The 20749-nt window shown below is 47.0% G+C and overlaps 1 protein-coding gene across 4 annotated transcripts in view; it reads right to left on the minus strand.

The window, feature by feature from the left end:
* Positions 1 to 20749, minus strand: part of LSP1 (lymphocyte specific protein 1) — a 311165-nt gene that overhangs the window by 114693 nt on the left and 175723 nt on the right. For all 4 annotated transcript variants that reach the window (XM_078682743.1, XM_078682745.1, XM_078682742.1 and 1 more), the window contains exons 2-3: positions 16169 to 16318; positions 10004 to 10181 (exon numbers count right to left, since the gene is read on the minus strand). In XM_078682743.1, the coding sequence (XP_078538869.1) occupies positions 10004 to 10181; positions 16169 to 16318 (328 nt within the window). The remainder of the gene's footprint in view (positions 1 to 10003; positions 10182 to 16168; positions 16319 to 20749) is intronic.

A 20749-nucleotide genomic window follows, 5' to 3' on the forward strand; every position in this document is an offset into this window, starting at 1 on the left:
TTATACCAATTTCTTAGGATAGAGAGAACACGGGGTAGGGGCATCGGGAGGGTGATTCAATAAACTAAAGTGTATCATATATTGGTCGGTAGTAAGAGAGTAGAGTCTCTAATCCAGCACCTATAAAGTTCAGGAGATCTTGGCCAGAAGGATGGCTTTCACCTCTTTCTTGAAGAATGCAGTGGAGGAGATAAGCCTGGTTTCAGGAGGGAGTGCATTCCAGATCCTGGGTGCCATTCCTGAGAAGGAGCACTTGTAAGTTTTTTCCTTCCGGAATCTACGAGGTTTCAGGAGTAGATTTTTTGTACTTCTATTGGATCTCGAACCTCCTGATATAGACAACTTTTGAGCGAGGTAGTTGGGTGCCTTGTGATGCACGGCCGAGTGTGTCATAACTGCAATTTTTAGCTGTATTCTGGCTTCAAAAGGCAGCCATTTTAGAGACTTTAAGTCTGGGGATATATGCGAATGTGTCCTTGAGCCAGTAATGAGTCTCGCGGCAGCGTTCAGGGAGGCTCTTAGAGGTGCTGTTGTGGTTAGCGGGAGTCCGCTGAGGGCCACAATTCCGTAGTCTATGCGAGGGATGACTAAAGCTTGTACAGCAGTTTGGAAGTCTTTGGCAGGGAGGAAGGGTTTAAGTTTCCTCAGTGTGTTGATTTGGAAATTAGCTCCTTTTGTGGCTTTGCTAACGTGCTGTTGCATGTTGAGCTTGGCGTCGAGTGTGATGCCTAGGGATTTCGCAGAATCCACGATGGTAGGTTGGACATTGAGTGCTGTTAGGCTATTGAGCCAGGTTTGGGTGGTGGAAATTTTCGCCGGAGGTGAGATGATAAGGAACTCAGTTTTCAGAGCATTTAGTTTGAGGTGATTATCGTCCAACCAAGATTGAGTCTTACTAAGTGTGGAATTCAGAAGTTTGATATCTTCCGGGGATTGTAGCTTTAGGTAAAGTTGTGTGTCATCGGCGTACATATGGAATTGAACATTGGATGCTTGGAGCAAGGTGGCGAGCGGTTCCATGACGAGGTTGAACAGTGTGGGGGAGAGGGAGGATCCTTGTGGAACACCTAGATCTATAGGCACAGGTGTAGATAGCACATTGTCGATCTTGAACTTCTGTTTGACAATAAATGATAGTGTTGTTCATGTAAAATAGCAATCCGAGCCTCCAAAAGGGTGCACATAATAACTTGCCTCTTCAGTTCAGTATTGGCATTGTTGTCAAGGTAGGGGAGCATGATTGTTTCTAAATTCATGTTTGAGAAGTATTTTTTTTTAATGATATTTTTCAATGAGCTGACATGATATGATTTACTAAGGTGAAACAGTTTTCCATGTTAATGAAATACACTTTTGAATTTTGCGAAGTTAAAATGAAGTAACTAGGGTGTCCTGCACCGCCTAACTTTAGAAACACCTTCATTTTTAAAGATGAAGGTGTGACTCCCAGGCTGTACTTGGAGTATCACTAGATAATGATGGATGGGTGAGACAGTGAGACTTCTCAGGGTACGTGACATCAGAGAGACAATTAAATGCAGGCACTCAATGGAATTATGCACCGATGGTAAAACCAGGGAGGAGACCTAAAGCAAGACCTTACCATAATCAAGGAATGCTACTGCGCCGGGATGACCAAGATGGGGTGACAACAGATGTACACTAGCTGATTGTTATAGTAGACATAATGGTCTTTTTACCTGCAGCCATTGTGGAGAGGCTGCCTACTATCTTTCTGGGTATAATTTCTGACCAGGGCCCCATGTCTGGTGTGTCTTCCTTTTCTAGAGCATATGTGGTGTGTGGGGTTTCACAAAGGTTTAATACACAAGACATCAGGAGACCGCTTGCAGAATGGTAGGTATCCATAGAGGATGCTTGTAGTGATCTGCTAGGCAACCTCTAGTGTTCCAGCCACTCCCACTCACCGCACACCCATCCATAACTCCTAATAAAAGGGGCCAGGCGCACATGCCCATGGCCAGTTCAAGTTACCCCAACTATGGTTCTGTGTCCTTTGTATGGCTGCATGAGGGTCTAGGGGCCTAAACCATATAATGCTGTATGTGGGTCTGTCAAGATGGTGGTTTGCCTGCAGACCATTTTCATCCACCATGGATGCGACAGCCAGGATGCCTTATGTTTTTTGATACCTGCCCGAAACTGTAGTTGTCTGTTAGAGAAAGAGGACAACAACTTCCATTACTTGCCAAACCAACGTTCCCTCTACTACACTAAAATTCAACCTTTCTCGTATTCATGTACAATACCAGTATGAAGAAATTTAAACCATCTGCTCCCTCGTCAATGTTGATCAAGCAGTGGTATGCGGTCCTCACACTCTTCAATATCAGAGAGTGGTCTGCCATTTTCTGCATCCCATCTCTTCTGTTCCGGATGCTAAGATAAACAGCACCAGGTCGGTGCCAAATTCCGGAAAAATACCTCTATTTCATGCCCCCAAGTCACCTCAAACCAGCCACCCATTAACTAAATCAAGGCCAGTCTGGACTTAGGAAAAGCGGTCCTTGTGGGTGCACACATCTTTTGCCCTACTCAAAGTTGTGCTAAAACTTCAGTCTGCATGCATGATCACATCGGACCCATACACCCCGACCTCCACCGACTCCAAATTGTGGACAGGTGACAGTTCAAACCCTTCTGCCTGACCTGTCCAGACTTTCAGGACAATAATCCTCCCTGACTAGCTAGCCTGCTCAGTAGCTCAGCAGATCAATAGGATTCCAGAGTCATGGCATACTTCTACTTGAAAAAAACAAAGTTAAGAACTTCCTCTGTATAAAAGCAATCCTTCTCTGGAGCCACCACATCAATATCGAACTCTCCATCCCCGGTCTTAGAAAATTAGATCCACCCACCAAATTTAGGAAATATATCATGGCTAATTTTTAGGCTATTCCTATTCCTCAACACAGTTCTTGGACTGTGTGGTCAACCATGTTAACCCCTTTGGCCGCGGCAGTAATTATGCCGCGGCGCTGGGGGGGAGGGGAGGCCGTGTGGCGCCGCCATGCTCGTGACGGAACCACTCCGTCACGAGCCACGGGCGCGCTGTGCTTGTAACGGAGTGGTTCCGTCACGGCCCCGCCCGCTCATTAGAACGGCCGCGCAGGCGCGGAATTCCTGCAGCATGGGCGGGGCGGCCGTGCCGTGACGGAACCACTCCGTCACCAGCACCGCGCGTCCGTGGCTCGTGACGGAGTGGTTCCGTCACGAGCACGGAAGGGGTTAATCCAAACCTCCATGTTGATGCAACTGTTTGCTCTTTATTGTTCTCTGTAAAGTGAATTAACTCCTGCTCTGTCCAGAGGGGCTATACAAATGATAAGATAATAAAAATACAAGAGTAGACCAAGATAAGAGAGGTGGGTGAGATAAAGTAGAAGTAAAATGGGAATGGAGAAGAGTGATGGAGACGACAAAAGGTTAATAGAGTGCAGGTGGAAGCAAAGATATGATGGAAGAAAGGAGAGGAGTATGAGAAAGGAATGGATGTGGTTTTAGGAAAGGGAGTCTGGGTAGGTTTGCCAGGCAATAGTGGAAAGAAACTTACCAGGTGAGCGGGATGGAGATTTCACCTCTATGCTGCGGGGGGTTTATGGCACTGAAACGGGGGGAATGAGAAAGTGGAAAGGAGATAATAGAATACAACATGTGTGGAAGAGTCTTGTGCGTGGGGAAGTCCCCTCCACGATAGGTGGTTTTAGTGAAACGAAGGAAGAGCATGATAAGGGAGAGGAGACAGGTGATGCCTCCTCCACCCCATGCGTAGATAGGGGAGGGATGGGCAGCAAATGATGGAAAAGGTGTGAGGGGAAAAAGGACGTTTTGCAGCGTGAATCTTTCTGGATTCACTATGCTGTGCATTATTCCGCGGTCTTGTGGTTGGGTCCGGATTCGTAGTCTTTTCTTTGTTTTTTTTTTTTTTTTTCTCTTTGCCCAGGTGGGCGTCGGCGTCACACCCCCTTTGGGTGTATTTCCGGTGACGTCGGCATGCTTCCTGCGGAAGCTCCCACTCTTGGGCGCCATCTTCAGATTCTTTTTTTCCGCGGTCGGGTCTGGATCGTTCCCGTTTGGGCTCCAGACATTTTTGGAGAAAGAAGAAAGAAAATACAGAAAAGACGAGGAGAAGTCATCTGAAGACTCCAGGGGACTTCACCGACGAAAGACAAGCAAAGATAAGGCGTTTTCCATCCAGATCTTCGACGACCGTCGACGAACACGCGACCAGAGAGGCCCTGGACGCTCGAGGATGGACAACACGCCGTTCAAGTTCTGCCGTAACTGCCACCACAAGTACGCGCAGAAGGACCAGCACCCGGTATGCAACCTTTGCCTACCGGTGGACCACGAAAGCGGAGACTGCAACGCCTGTTCCGCCTTCACCCCGAAGACCCTTCGTGTGAGAGAGAGGCAGAGGGTAGCACACGCCGCCCTGCAGGGGAAGGCCCCGACCCCGTCGCTCTACGAGCTGGGGATGTCCTCCGAGGAAGAAGACAACGCTGCCGCCGAAGACGACAGCTACACGGTCGTAGAGACCGATTACACGAAGACTTCTGACAAGGTAGGAGACTCTTCGGCCCCCAAGAACCCGAGAGACTCTGAGTCTCGAAAAATCGAGGGCAAGACCCCGAAAGCGCCGACGCCAAAAAAGGCGGCGTCCGCGACTACTCCCAGGCCCAGCGGATCCTCAGAGAAGGAGTCCCCGGCGCCGAGAGCTGCTGATCAGCAGAAGACGTCGAAAATCGTCCCCGAAAAGGATCGATCGACGAGGGAGAAAGACCCGAAACTGTCGACGACGACCAGAGACCCGATATCCGGTTCGACGTCGAAAACTTCGACTCCGAGAGGCACGGCGACGAGCCATCCGTCGAAGAGAGCGGCGGAACCATCCGACGCGGAACACGCGGCCGAGATGGAAAAGAAAAGAAGGCGCCTCGAGGCAGAAATGGAGAACTTCATGCAGCGGAAAAAAGATTTCGACGCAAGGATGAAGGCCTTCACGATCCCTCACAAGACCAAGCCACCAGTGCTGGAGGCGGTCGAGGAGGAAGAAGAAGAGGTCGCCGAAGTCACCGAGCAAGACCAGGACGTCGAGGTGTTCGACGACCAGGAGGAGTACGAGAATCCCCACGAGAGCTACAGCTATGGGGAGGAAGATGAGGGCAGGACAGACACAGAGTCGGCGCCCTATGACCTTCAGGAGGTAGATTACATCGATGTCGACACCGACAGCCCGGAGGAGGTGGTCGACACCTACCCCTCGAGGCCCTCGCCGCCGGACGACATCGGGGCCTACAACGCGGTGATACAATCTGCCGCAGCAGCTTTCAAGCTCAAGCTCGACGAAGAGAAGCAGAAAGCAGACTTCCTTCTGGAAACATTGCTCCCAACACAAACGAGGAGCCAGTTCCTCCCGATGCTCGAGAGCGTCTTGGCTCAGGGGAAGGAAGCTTTCAGGGAGCCCGCAACATGCAAGGCAGTAACTCCCAGAACTGAGAAGAAGTACAAGCATGCCGCAAAGGACCCGGCCTACATTCAGGGCACGGTCTCCGCAGACTCCATTATCACGGCCACAGCAAGGAGGAGGGCTAACGTACCCACTACCTCGGGCCCGCCACCGGATAAAGAGAGCAAAAGGATGGATCTGGTGGGCAGAAGGATCGAACGGAATGCCGCGACCCACTGGCGCATGGCTAATTCCAACGCCCTGGTAAACAGACACATGTACCAAATCATGGAGGGACTGGGGCAGTTGGTGAAGGACTTGCCCCAGGATGCCAAGCAGAAAGCCGAAAAGCTAATTGAAGAGGGGAAGAATGCTGCAAATTCTTGCCTTAAGACGGCCCTGGATGGGGCAGACACCGCCAGCAGGCTCATGATGATGGGCGTCACGGAAAGGAGACACGCCTGGCTCAGGATATCCGGTTTCAAACCGGAGGTGCAACACAGCATCCTGAACACACCATTCAACGGCAGTACGCTTTTCGGACAAACAGTTGATGAGCAACTCAGCCAACTTAAGAAGGATAACGAAACAGCAAGATCCATGGGAGCATTGCAGTTCAGAGGGAACAAGAGGGGCACCCCGTCACGGAGGCCCGGCGGAAGAGGCGGAAACCAGCCAGGTACATCACACCAGGCTTTCCAGCAAACGCACCAGGCAGACTCGCAGGGTCAGCAGGGCCATCAGAAACAGCCCTGGCAGTACCAACAAAGAGGCCAGTCCTTTCGAGGGAGAAATGGACGGGGACAAAATAGAAGAGGGGGCCAGCAGCCCACCTCCAAGTGACTTCAAAAAAATCCGTGTGCCCACCCACAAAAAAGATCCCAGGGGGCAGCACGTACAGATGGGTCAAGACAAACTAGACACCTACGACCACAGGACACCAGTGGGAGGAAGATTAAGATTCCACCTCCAGGAGTGGAGAGGAATCACATCAGACAAATGGATCCTCAACATTATCCAATTCGGATACTGCATAGAGTTGGAGGCGAGGCCAACAAACAGAAAACCAAGAAGAAAGCCGCTAGCAAGCAAGCAGCTGCAGTGCCTTCAGGAAGAAGCAAAAGAACTCCTGCAGAAGCAGGCCATAGAAAGGGTACCCTTCAAGGAAAGAAACACAGGAGTATACTCAACATACTTCCTGGTACCAAAAGTAGACGAGACAATGAGGCCCATTCTCGATTTACGGTTCGTGAACAAATTCATAAGAACGCAAAAATTCAAAATGACCTCCCTGCAAGAGGTGCTCCCACAGTTGCAGACCGGGGACTTCATGGTCACTATAGACCTCAAAGACGCATACCTGCACATCCCAATGAACAGGAAGCACAAGCACATGCTCAGGTTCACCGTCGGAGAAAGCCACTACCAGTTCACGACACTGGCCTTCGGTCTAAAATCGGCACCAAGAGTTTTCACAAAGTGCCTCGCAGCAGTCGCAGCGCACCTAAGAAGGCAGGGAATACATGTATACCCTTACCTGGACGACTGGCTGGTGAAAGCAAACTCATACCAGAAATGCAAGCTGCACGCACATACAGTGACCAGCACGCTCATAAACCTGGGGTTCTCCATCCATTGGAAGAAATCATCAATGGAGCCGGAACAAGTGAAGATCTTCCTGGGAGCACAGATCAACACCTTACAGGGCAAGGTGTTCCCCAGCGAGAAGAGGGCGAGGGCGCTGGTGAAGGAAACTCGCCTCTACCGGAAGGGACAAGCTCGGACAGTGAGGACGGCGAGCAAGATCATGGGGATGATGGCATCATGCATCCACCTGGTACCGAATGTACGACTCCACATGAGACCCATTCAAGAATGGCTACAGGAGCAATGGTCACAAGCTACAGGCAGTTGGGAGGATCTAGTGGTTGTAACGCACGCAGTGCAGAAGGAGATGACATGGTGGACCATGGAGAACATAGCAAGGGGAAAGCCTCTAACGCCCCCAACGCCAACAGTGACCATCACCACAGACGCATCCCTGAAGGGATGGGGCGCTCACATGGAGGAGCTCAAGGTGAGGGGACTGTGGACACCGACGGATGCCACAAAGCACATCAATTACTTAGAATTGAAGACAATCTTCCTTGCACTGAAGGCCTTTCAAACAAGACTGTACAAGCACAGGGTATTGATACAAACAGACAACACCACTGCGATGTTCTACATCAACAAGCAGGGGGGCACACAGTCCGCACCGCTTTCAACGCTGGCGCAGGAGATATGGAGATGGGCCATCCCTCTCAAGATAGACCTGCTAGCCATACACCTACCAGGGAAGGACAACATACAAGCCGATTGGCTCAGCAGGCAGACATCGGCATCCCACGAGTGGGAGCTCAATGCTCAGGAGACAAGATACCTGTTCGACAGGTGGGGGACACCATCGGTGGACCTGTTTGCCACACGCCAGAATGCAAAATGCCAAAACTTCGCATCCAGGCAGCCCGAGGAGGGGACACTGGGGAATGCCCTATGGATAGATTGGTCAAGGACATTTGCCTACGCCTTTCCCCCGATACCACTGATGCACAGAGTACTGAGCAAGTGCAGAGCGAGCAACATGACACTGATACTGGTCGCACCGCAGTGGGCGAGGCAGACCTGGTACTCGCAGATCATGGAGATGACACAGTGTGCACCCCACAGATTCAGCAGGAGGAAAGATCTACTGTCCATGCAGAACGGAGAGGTACTGCATCCAGAGCCAGAGAGCATGAGCCTAGTAGCGTGGCTCCTGAGGACATAGAGTTCGCACATTTGAGACTACCAGAAAGCACCCTGAGGGTACTTCGGGAGGCACGAAGGCCCAGCACTCGAAAGTGCTACGTTGCGAAATGGAAAAGATTCACAATATGGTGCAGACAGGAAAGACTCCACAATAAGATGAAGAGGGACTCCACAGTGCTAAGGTACCTGACGCACTTACTGGAGAAGAACCTTAGCTCATCCTCGTTAAGAGTTCACTTGGCAGCGATAGTAGCCTACACAAGGGGAGAAACGTGCAGGAGCTTCTTCACATCACAGGTGGTGAAGAGATTCCTAGAAGGAGCGAAAAGGATCGCACCACCCAAGCGGGTGCCGCCACCTGCATGGAACTTGAACACAGTCCTAACGGAACTCATGAAAGAGCCCTTTGAACCACTTCACAAGGCCTCCCTAAAGATGCTAACTATGAAAACAGCCTTCCTGGTTGCGATAACGTCCTTACGCAGAGTAAGCGAGCTTCAAGCGCTGACGCTACAAGAACCATACATACAAATACACAACGATAGAGTTGTGATGAGGACTGACCCACACTTCATGCCGAAGGTGGTATCCAATTTTCACATGAACCAGTCTATACAGATACCGAGTTTTTTCCAAAAACCCACAACCAGCGCAGAGAGAGCTCTGCACACCCTGGACGCCAGAAGGGCAGTCATGCACTACATTGAAAGGACAAAGGGGCACAGGAAAACGAAACAGTTTTTTGTGTCCTTCGCAAACAGCTTCATGGGCAAAGCAGTAACCAAAAGGACCATTGCACGATGGATCGCACAAACAATCCAACTCTGCCACAAACGGGCAGGACAGGAACTGGCTGAGGGGACACGTGCCCACTCCACCAGGAAGAAGGGCGCTACAATAGCCTTCCTGGCTAACACACCCATAGAGGACATATGCCTGGCGGCAACATGGGCTTCGGTGCACACGTTCACGAAGCACTACTGTGTGGACATACAAATGAACAAGGAAGCTCAAGTGGGACAGAAGGTGCTACAGCACATATTCAACACCCAACGCTCATCTTCCACCCAGCCGCCACAGAGATGAGAAACCGCTACAAAATCTATGCACAGCATAGTGAATCCAGAAAGATTCACGCTGCAAAACGAATAGTTTTCTTACCTGTCGGTGTAGTTTTGCAGCTTGAAGATCTTTCTGGATTCACTAGCGAACCCACCCACCTCCGCCAGAAAGATGAGGCTGGAGAGAGAAGAGGTGGTTAACTAAAGAATAGACTTTGAAAATACAAAGCGGTAAATACAAACTAAGAAGAACATTGCCATTACTTCGGAAACGAAAGAAACACGGAAAAAAAGAACCCGAAGATGGCGCCCAAGAGTGGGAGCTTCCGCAGGAAGCATGCCGACGTCACCGGAAATACACCCAAAGGGGGTGTGACGCCGACGCCCACCTGGGCAAAGAGAAAAAAAAAAAAAAAAACAAAGAAAAGACTACGAATCCGGACCCAACCACAAGACCGCGGAATAATGCACAGCATAGTGAATCCAGAAAGATCTTCAAGCTGCAAAACTACACCGACAGGTAAGAAAACTATTCGTTGGGATTACTCAGGTGAGAGGGAAGACTTTGGATGGAGCAGTCGTCACATCACTAGGCATTAAGGAAAGTGAAAGGAGTTGTTTGTCAGGCATGAGTTTATCATGTCAGTTCTTCTTGGTCCCTTCTGTTGGCCACACTCTTTACCTGCTGTCCCTGGACATCTTCACCCCCCTGGGGTTCTGCGTCTGTACCGCTCATAGTGCAGACACTGGCAGCCTCCTGTGCTCCGCTGCGCTGCTTCCGCTGCTCAAGCTTCAAGGACCAGTCACTGAATCCCTCGTCCTCCTCCAGCTCAGAAGAGCCAATCGGTTTGAAGCCACACCTGAGAGAGGAGAAAGAAGCATGCATGAACTGTGAGTGTAACGACTGTGAGAGAGAACCATGAGAGAACGTGCAAGCAAACTCAGCGACTCCCCTCTGATTGCTCCATAAGATCTCTTCAGAGTGGCCCAGGACTGCATGGGGAAGCACAACACCACCATCCTCACCTCTACACTTGTCCCCTTGGAGTATTACAGGAATACAAAATAGTGTTGGCAAGTGATTCCAGACGAAGGAAGTGCGGTCACCAGAGACCGTCCAACCAAAAACGTTACTCAGCATCTGCACTGTTGGCTGCAGCCTAGAGACAGGGCTAATCCCTCCACAAAACTCCTCAAGTACCAATGCTAGGCCCATTGCAGAGGCGAGGGGACATTCCAGGATTTCAGGCCTAAAGGGTGCGTGGTTGGTCAAAATCATTTTTTTTGAAAACACAGGCAGAAGTCATCGGTGTTCCCCATACACCAGAAACTCCAAAAATGTCCATGGGGCTAAGACTGTGGATAAGTACGTCAGAGTTATGAGACTGAATCTCTCTCAGCCCTTTGGTCACTTAGAGACACCGGGAGGTCAGCAATGTTATTTACTTTACAGCCAATGCAACAATGATGGGCCTGGACTCATATGATAAATTCTACTTTGCCTAAAAAGCACCACAGACATGCCACAGTCCCCGAATAAAACCGCAGCATATCTGAGGGAACCCCTTTATCATGCGCTATAGTAAAAGTCTCTGTGAACTCGTAGAAGTATTAAGTCTCTGTACTCGAGGGGTCTTGCTGTTCACCCAGCGCGCGTTCATTTAAGACATTTGCGAGTAAAAATGCTGTGACCATAGAAAGAATTAAATCCATTGTTAATTGATGCTGGCCTAATCACTCGCAGTGAGCCGGGAAGAAGCAAACGAGCCTGAAACATGACCAGACTTCGAGAATTAGAAATGAATATTTGGGTGTTTAGTAACTACAGTAAAGCAGTTTCTACCAGGGCTTCCTTTATGGGTTTTTTCTTTAACAAATTCCGTGCTAGTGGGAGCAGATGGAAGAAATCCACGGAGACAAAGAAGACGAAATTGTAGATTGTCTCAGAAACGTAGCTGAGTAACCATACCCGGAAAACGACGTCACAGCTTCCAAGTTGAAGGGGGCATTTGGCAACAAGGACCTTACTGGCCTGAGCTCAGAAGCAGCTGGATGCACAGAAATATAACACAAAGGGGGTGAGCTTGAAAAGGGGATTTCAGCGACATGGTTCAGGCCCCGCCTCTCATGACACACAGACAGACCTGGCACCAGGCCCGACTCGGACGGACCATCCCGCCTCCCCGACTCCCAGAACACGCTCCCACATTCCAGAGGCATGAGGGAACGGCAGGCTGGGGATCCGGAACAAAAGAGACGAGTTTGAGGTGGAGGGGGCGTATGAGGCGAGAGAGGCGGGGGTTTGAGGCGAGAGAGGTGGGGCGTGAATGAGCAGTTGACGCCTTCTAGGCTCCATCACATCAGGTCAAACTGAGCATGAGGGTCCGACGACGTAAAGTATCAAAGAGCTCAGCGCGACAGGGTACCACAACTAGCATCCGCTGGTGTGAGGCTCTGTACTCACAGGAGCCGAGCATAGGAGAAAGGTCCACAAATAGGCCCTAGACGTAGGAGATATAGAGAGTGCAGGAGGAATTCCAAAATAACCGGGCTGGAGTTCAGAAGGTGAATGAGCAATAAAGATGCTTTTACATTTCGTTTTTATCTTTTCACATCTGCTGTGCTTCAAAGACAGAGGTCCAATGCCAGGCAAGGTCTTTTGACTAATTGCTGCTTATTTATTTTAAGCATGGAGGCTGGGTTTTGTTTTCTTTCTCTGCAGAGTGAGAGGATTTTGTAAAGTGAATTATGTGGCGGTCTTGCTGGTGTGCAAGGAACGGCTGATGGTTGTAGTTTTTTTTTCCCCTACACACAACAACATTTAAATACCTACACACAACAACATTTAAATACCTTCAAATGAACTGCGCAAATATGGCAGCATTTAGGAAAGCACAAGTTGAGCACTTTCTGGTAATTCTAAAGTGTGATGTAAACAAAGATTTAAATGTATTTATTTATTTAGATTTGTATAGCGCCTTATCACCCAGAGGTCTCTAAGCGCTTGTCCAGAAGTACACACTAAATATTCACCAGGCCAGAGCACATTGTGACACGAGCTGCTTATTTTTTGTCACTAAGAAATGCCTGAGCTTTGAAATTCTTGCTTCCTGTTCTGTTCCCCACTATATTATTTTTGTTGTGTGTTTATATTACTGAGTAAATGCATGTACATATTCCTTTGGATCTTTCTTGACATAGAATTCATTTTTCTTCTAGGACTTATTCTTAAGAATAATTTGCAGTAAGGGACGTTTTGTTCCGTGATACATAATATTGATGGCAGCACCCCCACTCTGAAATTTGTTCCAGCACCACTGGTTCCACTGTGTGAGATCTGTATATAAAAGAATCCAGTAAGGGTACCACAGCCAATAAGTACTCCAATTTCTAAGGGTATATTACATGAGCTGGTTTTTGTAGAGAGTTCATACACCCCATCCAATAGTTACTCACCTGCTTTGTCATACCTGCATTTCATCAAATTGTCGATATGAGATTACTTGCAATGGAGGAGCGCTAACATTCAATAAAGTTATTGAAAAAATCCAATAGCTACTCTAATTTGTACTGTGCAAGCTAGTATCACTCCAGTTTGAAGTTCTACATTCAAGAACTTTTACAATCTTTTATGACTCTAGCCTAGAGTATGTAAAAACGTCATGGGAGGATTTACAAAGAAGTGCTCCAAAGCATGAGTGTGTTGCAGACACAATCTTGTCCAGAACGAGATTGCTCTGGTTACCACAGGCAGGGGCTACTCACTTGTTGTACGCCATGTACACCTCTTTATTTAATACTTATAATGTGCAATGGTGTCTCCACTATAATTTGCTTGTCCTACCAAAATGTGTCTCATACAAACAATTTACTCTGCCTGAGCCTTTTTGTTTCATGTTGTACGTCCTTCCCACTAAGTTAGATACAGGCTTGTGTCCCACTTTGTTTCTTGCTGAATTTTGTGTATATTTCGGCAACTTTATATTCAAAAGACCTGTCCGGCTGGACAGCTGTAAAATATAGTACTGATTGGGTCTATATTTATTGTTTGCTCTCATGAATCCTTGTCTAGGGACCATTGCCTTTAGAAATAACTCCATCTGGCGATGGCACATTTAGAGTAAGGTTACATGGTCATAACAAGAACCACTTACTGATCTAAAGAACGCCATTCGATATAAACAAAAAACTGCATCTTTCTAGAGGCAGAGCTTACATTTAGAGGTTTTTGTTAGGAGAAACGAAGAAAACTCAAGTTACATTGCAAGAACAATTCTAGTTTGCATTGGTTCTGCGCACAGGAACAGCTCGAGTGTGTAAGGGTTCCGCATGCATGAATCCTGTAATGACTTTGGCTTCTACAGATAAGTTCCACATGGCTGTGTGAGCGTTCAAGACACAAAAGTCACTCCAGTCTGTAAAGGAGAATAGACACCAAAACCCTCAGATGCTAACTTGCTTCATGATCTGCTACACTTCTTTGCTAGAGGGAAACAGTTTTTGAGTAGAGAGAGGACGAAAAAGGGAGAAGAAAGAGAAAAGGAGGGGAATAGAATGGTACAATGTAAGAACAAAAAAACCACAAAAAAACTGAGGGAAACCGGGAGAATGCGACTTGAAGTGGACAGATCTCGAGTGGTTTGTTCAACAGCACATTAGAACAGTGCATGAGGCCGCCTGTGCATGTGCTGTAAGTTTGCACTGCATCCTCGACAGATCGATCTTGGTCTGCATCATACCGCTTGCAGTGAAAGGTCGGCAAACACAGTGAATGCTGCCACTGGGAGTGAACCTCTTGAGGAGGGAGGTCTCCAGCATAGGTTGGAGGAAGTGTGCACTTCCTATTTAGAATAACATGTGGGTCTCAAATCCTTTGACTCCCACTGAATGGCACAAGATTTTGGCATTTCCAAGATTCAATTAACCTCCTTTGTCATTTGTCACTGTATTCAGTCAGGTCAATAATGAGAATTCTAATCTATTTTAAGTCTGACATTATTAAATGTGCATAAAATACTTACATATAAGGGCTTTTAGCCATCCCTCTTCATCCATTAGTCTGTCATTGAGTCATTCTCATTTTTCTTCCGACTATTAAATCATACAGCATCGGAGGAGGGTCAGCCCTCTTTAGCCACTGGCTAACTTCACTATGAGTGACAGCCTCCTGCCATTCTACAAGGAACACGCCCCGAAACAGAGTAGTTACTGCAAGTGCCAAGGACTACTATGGCAATGTGTGCTTTTTGAAAAATATTTTTGCTTTTAGCCATCTTTTATTTTTAGATTGAGGAGGGCCTAACAACTTTTTGCAACAACAAAAAAATAGACCTAACAAGCCTTGACAAAGACAAAAGGCTGGTGGCCAATGAAGACCTATTGGCTCTGCCAATGGTTGTTACCTTCATCTAATCTTAGGACCATTCACTCAAAGACAATATCTTATTGTCATTATTTAGTTTGAGGGCATACCTTCTACGTCTATTCAGCTCAGTCCTGCTAAACCTTAAATGCTCTTCTCTCCAGACTGTTCCCCTCACACTCAGGTTATGCTCTCCACTCATGCACATCTTTCACAGTCCATTCCTGTCCACAACCGGAGTGTCTTCTTTGATTTCAGACACAGCTCTTCTATTGCTCTCATCTACCATTTCCGGCCCTACAAAATACGTACAATTTTTCCCCTCTGACTTTTAATGATACCAAAATCCACAAGTCAACTGCTGTCCTCTTCCCATTTGACTACTGATTTTCTCTCTCTGTAGGATTTCCTGCTTTTTGCTTGAGACGCAAAAGTAAGGACTGTCTTGGAATCATTTTTCTCATATATAAAACAACTCCAAGATGGAAGGCAATGCATGTTCAGGCATTGTGATGCACTAGCATCCACCCTGAAATGATTTTTCTCTTCAGGAAAAATCATTCCAAGATGGCCTCTCCCGCATAAGCATGCAGCATGACACGGGCAGCCATTATGGACTTTGTTTCCTAAAAGGCAATATAATAAGGTATTGGAAATGCAAATATGCCTAGAATCACCTTTTAAAGAGGAGACCTTTTTGCTTTGCCAGTATTTGCTCTCAACAGGAATTTGAAAGTTCTGCCACCCTCTGTCAATTCCACTCATGATCTAAAATCCTTTTAGCGCTTGGTCCAAGCTATTAATAGCTTACGTCATGATTTGTATTACATTTTGCATTGCACTGCTTTATTGCGAAACCACTTTATAGGCTAATCCGCTACAAAAAGGTGCTATCACTTAAGCAACATTTTTATTATTATGGACTAATCTAAGATGCATCAACCATCTTAGATCAGTCCATAAATTATGAAGAAAATGGCGCATGATTTATTCTGTAAGCGTTCACACTTGAAGCATGCGTGCGCCTACAGAATGAGACGGACCAACATGGTAGCGCCATCTTCCCTTTGTTTTTAAGGATTTTTTTGTTTGTTTTTTTGCTGATGCTTCACAACATTGGTAAACAGCACTGGTAAAGCCAATTGGGACAAAAGGCAAGACTTACTAGCTTTGCCAATGCTTGTTTGATTCACTGTATAGAAGGAGGCACGGTAGACTACAATCATACACTTTAGGATTAGGGCAATCGCCTGTCTACAGTGAGACTAGGTGATTTATTTATTGGAGAAATTAATTCACATGGGATCTCTTCTCTAAGCCAGCTACAATCAGAAAATAGGAGTTTCTCGATAAAGCCAATGTTCCCTCTTGGTTGTGGACTCAACACCAAATCTCTTCCAAAGCAGACTTATATTTTCCTGAGCTTAGACAAAGACTCGTACTCCGCTGAGTGTTAATCAAAACCTCACAAGCACACCCTCTTACCGGTTGTCTAGAACCTCTGATACTCCGTTCTCCACTGATGGGCTAGTCAGTTCGTCGTCCTCCTGGGATTGGCCCTGCCTCTCTCGCTCCCTTCTCCTCCGTTCACGAGCCGCCTCTTCTTCGTCTTCCACACTCCACTGTGCTGTCAGTCTGTGGAGGCAAGTAAGATTACAGTCAACGCCAAGAACATAATATGTTATATTCACGTAAGCCAAAAAGCAGAATTTTCGGTACTCATTTATTCCATAGGGGCAACGGTCATGGTGAAGGCTATCTTCCCCAGGGATGTCTTAACAACTCAGAACCGAAGTACTATTATGAAAGGCTTGCTTTATAGAATGAGAAAAACATGCTTCTGATGTTAAACCAAGTTTAATGGATTTTTTGGCCAACGACCATCTCTCGCAATCAATACCAGGTGATAATGCGAGGAAAGTGTGGGAGTAATAAGTATACAGGAAAATGCTGGCGAGGAGACATGCACTTCGTAGTCCTCTGTGTTCTTGAATGGGATGCAATATTCCAAAGTTTCAAGCCTCTTAAGAAGTGAAATAAATGTAACGTGCAATTTCCAAATTTCCCAAAAAGATATACATCTTTGCTATGAGTTTTTTTCTCGTGCATTTATCAGCTAAATACATATGTCAAATAAATTACGGATTGTATTCTATGGCAATAGTTGCTGCCGACTGGCCTTCATTTGAAAATATGTAAATATTAATTTTTCTCTACGGGTAATGTCATGCAGCATATGAGGATTATGAACACCAAAGGAAGGCCGACTTGGAGAATAGCACAAGTAAAAGCCTGTCCCCACCTACCACTACTTATTACATGGACAAAAAAATGGAGATTACTATTGTGTTCAGATGGGAAATAAGTTGGCTTGCGTTTTAAAAGGGCTGCACCTAGACCAATAGTGGAATAGAGAAAATGAAATAACTTTAGGGGAAAAAACCCTTACAGTAGTGCATCCAGGTACTCTCACCAGGCGTGGTGGCCAATAAGAGCTTTCCCTGATGCTTTAGTCCGTGGGAGATCCGCCAAGTCCAGCTGACTCGGTATGAAAACTGAAACCACAGCCACTAGGCTCATGATATGTTAAAGCTGGCCTGTCTATGCTTTTTGCTTTTCTTCGCATTGTAAGCAATCCATGACCTTTTAGATTTGAGCTTTAATCTTGGTTTTAGATTATATTTGAGCCTGCCTAGCGTTGTATACCAGTTAATGTGATGCTACCTGGTGGGCTACACTGGTACTGCCCCCCCCTCATGTACATCTGGAAACAAACACATACAGCTGCAGTACAGCTTCATCTAAGGGGGATGGGCAGGTGACTTGCAGGATTTCTACACATGCCTGCAGAACAGAAAGACCAAGGGGATGCACTTTTGACCCCTATGTAATCTACAGTATGTGCAGATAGCAGTGCAAAAAGATGCACCCCTCTCTACACTGAGCTTCACCCTTTCTCCATCAGAAGGACCTCAGTCTCACTTCACTCCCCCATCGCCTTCCTTTACGTGACCGCAATCAGTCCACTACAAGACCTCAGAGCAGAAGTCCCACCCAATCACCTCTAGGTGAATTGACTGACAGCAAGCTTCACTTCCTGCTGGCATCAGAGGATCTCACAACTAAGGTTCACTGCCTGTCCCCTTTCAAATACAGGATCCGACGAGCATGCTGCACTAAACCCCCTTCCATATGCAGTGACACAGCCAGACTCCACTCCTCAGCATTCCTACTGCATAACAGATACATTTTACACTTTATTTTAATATGGCACAAACCTTGCCAAAGACTAATGGGGCCCTGAACAAAAGCAACACATTCACCATTTTACATTAAATGGGAGAAAAAGAAGGGAAGTGTCAGAAAACTTTACAATCTAGGGAAAGTAGTTTTGAACTTACTACAAAAGCACCATCTATTGCAGAACTTACCAACGGTGGCGCTAGAAGAAGTATGTATGCATAAGGCATTTCTGTAGTGCAAATCTAGCCAAAAGGCAGCGAGGCACACTACAAGGTCAATGGCGAGCTTACAGTCGGCGAGTAATAGGAGAGGAAGCGGAGTTGTGGACAGTCTATGCTTTTTGATGTAGTGTTCTTTAAAGAGGTGAGCTTCAAACTCTTTCCTAAATCAGAGCGGCGTTGGGACAGTCCTAATGGATATAGGGATAGAGTTCCAGATCCTGGTGCATAGATGGAAATGGTCTGTTGTATTGTTTTTTTTTCTTCTTTTTTTAGACTTCCTCGTAGGGATTGGGGTGTAACAGCACGACCAGATATGCTTGGTGGAGTTCAAATAGAGAATTAACACTAAAGAGGGCATTATTAGTCTTGGAACATTTACTGTTCCTTTAAGTGGCGACTGTCACTTGAAGGCAACCTTGACATAGTGCTTATAATTATTTGAATATGGAGAGCTGTGTTTACTGATCCCATCTGAAGTTGCACATTTAGAACCCTTTATAATTTTAGGTAATGACTCTTGCTCAGGTGAAAGTATTCCAGAGGTTTTCTAACACTTATATACTTTAAGACACCTACTTGCTTTACAATGTCAAGAACAAATATCTCAAAATATATATATGAGCAGTATGGAACAGTGTTGTAGCATTGATGCTATGGCCCCTAATGAAGGCAAGAAAAAACGGGGCCCAAGGCATGGTTTGGTTGTGGAAAGCTACCATCATCCAGATGCAGAGTGCCCCTCACCACTTTGGGTCCTTGGAGTTACTGCATATCGTGTACTACAAATAACCACACCCCTGGCATGGAAAGTACAATGGATGGCCTTATGTTATGTTGATGTCCAGCACCCCCACTCTGAAAATTGCTCCAACACCACTGCCCTGCAACCTGGATCACTCTCCTTCGCCTCTATTTTCCATGAGCGGACATTCCAGCTTGAACAGAGCCATTCCTCAATTACAAGACTACACAACCAAACTCACTTCTTTCGGCCCCTGCATTGTGTGATCTCTGCCTATATCTGGCGGTCCACACCCCTCTTTTTTTTAAATAAACTGACAGGCACACCTAACTCCATCTACACCTTCTCTCAAATAGCCTTGGGGTCGGGGCTCACTCCTCCTCAGCCATCAAGTCTGTGACTCTCACAGAAGATCCCTCTTCGCCTACAACCATCGGCTCCCCTCCATTTTCCTGAGCTTGCAAAATAAGCTTCCCTGCCACTCCAATACACAGACTTCACAGTCGAGCTTCCTCTTCTCAATGAACATGTAGATCTGTGGGCTCCACACTGGAGAACATGTCGAGGTGGAGGGGCCATCCCAGACAGATGTGAGGATTGCCTTCATTCCTGGCTCCACACACTGGAGAAAGGGAGAACCAGGCTGTCCTATGCACTTCTAAAGGGTTCTTCGATTCTGTAAAGGTCAATCCTCAGTGGGACTTGGGCACGTATCAGGAATGAGATGGGGTTTGTAGGGTAATCAAAGAAAGAGACGGGAGAGCCCTGGTAACCTTCACCACACCTGTTGCATGGAGGGGGCAGTGGTGACGAAGAGGGTCATCACCTTGGAGCAGCATGCGCTAGAGCAGCGTAGCAGGTTGTGACCTGAGGAAAAGAGCACTGATTCCATCACACGAAACCAGGAGCACCTCAGGCTGGCTGTCAAATTCAGGAAAACTTACTGCATGATTAGAGGTGCACCGTGGACGCCTGCCATCTTGCCGCACGATCCATACTTCTGCTCACCATTGGGCCACGGATGCTCTCTCGGGCTTTCCTGACCGTAACTCCAAGCGAGAGCAGGCAAGACTGATTGCAGGGTCATCTAGACTCTGGGAGTACTTGCTTTCACTAAAGGCACACTGTGCTGGGTGCGTTGACATTTAGGAAGCTATTTTGAACTTCTAAAACATACTTTCTAGAGGGGCCTAACCTGAATGATCCCCTCATGTGAATGTGGGGATAATCACCATCCTTAGATACGGGAGTTGGACTCAGGGACATACCCCGAGAAAGCCAGATTGCCATTCTTACAAAACTGTGTGTATTTGTTGCATGCTGTATTTGTTGCATGTTTGTATATAAATACTACATTTGCCGTAAGAACCTGGCAAGTTATCTGGCTGATCATTCATTTATTGGGGTTGCTGAGCATGTTTTGGGTTGTGAGTGTTTGTACACTTGGCATTTATACCCTTCTATCCCCTTAACACTCCAAGGAGCCTTGCACTGCTTGGCCGGAGATACCATAGAGAGTCCAGTCCTGAAGGGGTAGTACTTGACCCAGTTACTCAGAACCCATAGTAGGTAGGGCCCCGGGACATCAGAAATAAAAGGTCACAACACCCAAGATTGGGCCCAGTAACTCCTGCTTGCCCTGTGGCCGTATAAAAGGGGTTCCGACACATATATTGGTTGTGTTATGTTGTGTTATGTTGTACGATTCTCCTTATTCCAGTATGCAGTAAACAACTGATGTTTAGTTCTAGGTTTCAGGTCAAGTGAAAGACTATTCTGGCGTCAACACAAAGAAACATTTTCCCAGAACTAGACCTTTACAGTTTAGCTAATCAGAGTCTAATGTGAATATGCTAATAG

The sequence above is a fragment of the Lissotriton helveticus genome, chromosome 3_1, assembly GCF_964261635.1.
Source record: "Lissotriton helveticus chromosome 3_1, aLisHel1.1, whole genome shotgun sequence".
Classification (NCBI taxonomy): domain Eukaryota; kingdom Metazoa; phylum Chordata; class Amphibia; order Caudata; family Salamandridae; genus Lissotriton; species Lissotriton helveticus.